Raw genomic sequence first — 1389 nt, forward strand, 5'->3', positions numbered from 1 at the left:
TTTTTTTATCTTAAATTCAAAAGATTTTACATTTTTTTATCGATTACAAAATGAGTTGACGATTAGTTTGATAATCGATTAATCACAATTCATCTGATTAATTGTTTTAGCCTTAAATTCATATTTTTTCAGGTTATCAGGTGATCTGAGTTATTTAAATGAGAAAAACCAACCAAACCAAAGGAGATAAACTCTTATTTCAGCACAGTAGGTGATGATATCCTGCAGATTAAGATCACTTTAAAACAATGTCTTCATAACAGCCTGTTTGTAGATTCAACCACCTTGTTAAAGTCTCTTCCAGCATCTGTGTTTCATCACAGAGCTTCACTTTGCTTTACAGCATGTTTATCCATGCTGCCTTTACTCCCTGAGCTCTCTGAAACCAACCTGCAAACTCCCCAGGCTTCAGAGTTTTTAGGAAATAACAAGGCGGTGAAGGAAAATTATTGAATAATTCAAGGTAGGAAAATATAAATCAGTGCATCAATTACTCTATTAGCAGAAACCGTGAACAAACTCAACCCCAGGAAGCAACACGTTTGAGTTGAACAGAAACATGTTGGAGCTTTAGACAGATGTGCAGAGGTTGGTCTGGGAAAGCTCTCAGTAAACGCTAAAGCCTTCAGGGGCTGAAACCATTCACTCACCACGACAGTTACCTGCTCATTAGGACCCTTTTTCTCTCCGTTCACAGCCTTTAGCAGCACGGCATCCTCAGTCTTTGGGTTGTTCTTCATCTCCACTACGATGTCGTCTTTGGTGTGCTTCTCTTTGGTGCTGCTCGGAAAAACAGCAAACATGAGAACAGAGGAGCTGATTATGCGGAACATTGGTATTTTTTAAACTTAATGTGTCTAAATATCACTTTCAGGTTTCACTGTTTTGTATTTTTTTTTTATTTGTTTGGTTTTGTTTCCGGGGATGCTCAGTGGAGCAGTGGGTAGCTGTTTCAGGCTTTCAGCAAGAAGGTTACAGGTTCAATCTTCTACATGCGTGGGTTCTCTCCGGGTACTCCGGCTTCCTCCCACAGTCCAAAAACATGACTGTTAGGTTAAATGGCTTCTCTAAATTCTCCTTAGGTGTGAGTGTGTGTGGGAATGGTTGTTTGTCCTGTTTGTCTCTGTGTTGCCCTGTGATGGACTGGCGGTGGACCGGGTGGATCCAGCCTCTCGCCTGTAGCACCAGCACCCCTCACCACCCCAAGTGGGATAAGCGTGGTGGAAAATGGATGGTTTTATTTCCAGAATTACAATAAACATCTAAGAATCTGAACAGCAAAAATGATGGTGTACTCATATGGTGATAGCGACAGATAACGGATTCGTCTTTATTCGAATCGTTGGACCTCAGTGCCTCATATTGATCAGTAGAATCTAGGGGTGCAAC

The 1389-nt window shown here is 41.0% G+C and overlaps 1 protein-coding gene across 1 annotated transcript in view; it reads right to left on the reverse strand.

Moving 5' to 3' along the window:
- Positions 1–1389, reverse strand: part of LOC107098207 (cell surface glycoprotein MUC18-like) — a 118681-nt gene that overhangs the window by 4132 nt on the left and 113160 nt on the right. Inside the window, exon 12 of the mRNA XM_015395730.1 lies at positions 651–780. Within this exon, the coding sequence (XP_015251216.1) occupies positions 651–780 (130 nt within the window). The remainder of the gene's footprint in view (positions 1–650; positions 781–1389) is intronic.

Source organism: Cyprinodon variegatus, unplaced genomic scaffold (assembly GCF_000732505.1).
Source record: "Cyprinodon variegatus isolate N-32 unplaced genomic scaffold, C_variegatus-1.0 Scaffold756, whole genome shotgun sequence".
NCBI lineage: Eukaryota > Metazoa > Chordata > Actinopteri > Cyprinodontiformes > Cyprinodontidae > Cyprinodon > Cyprinodon variegatus.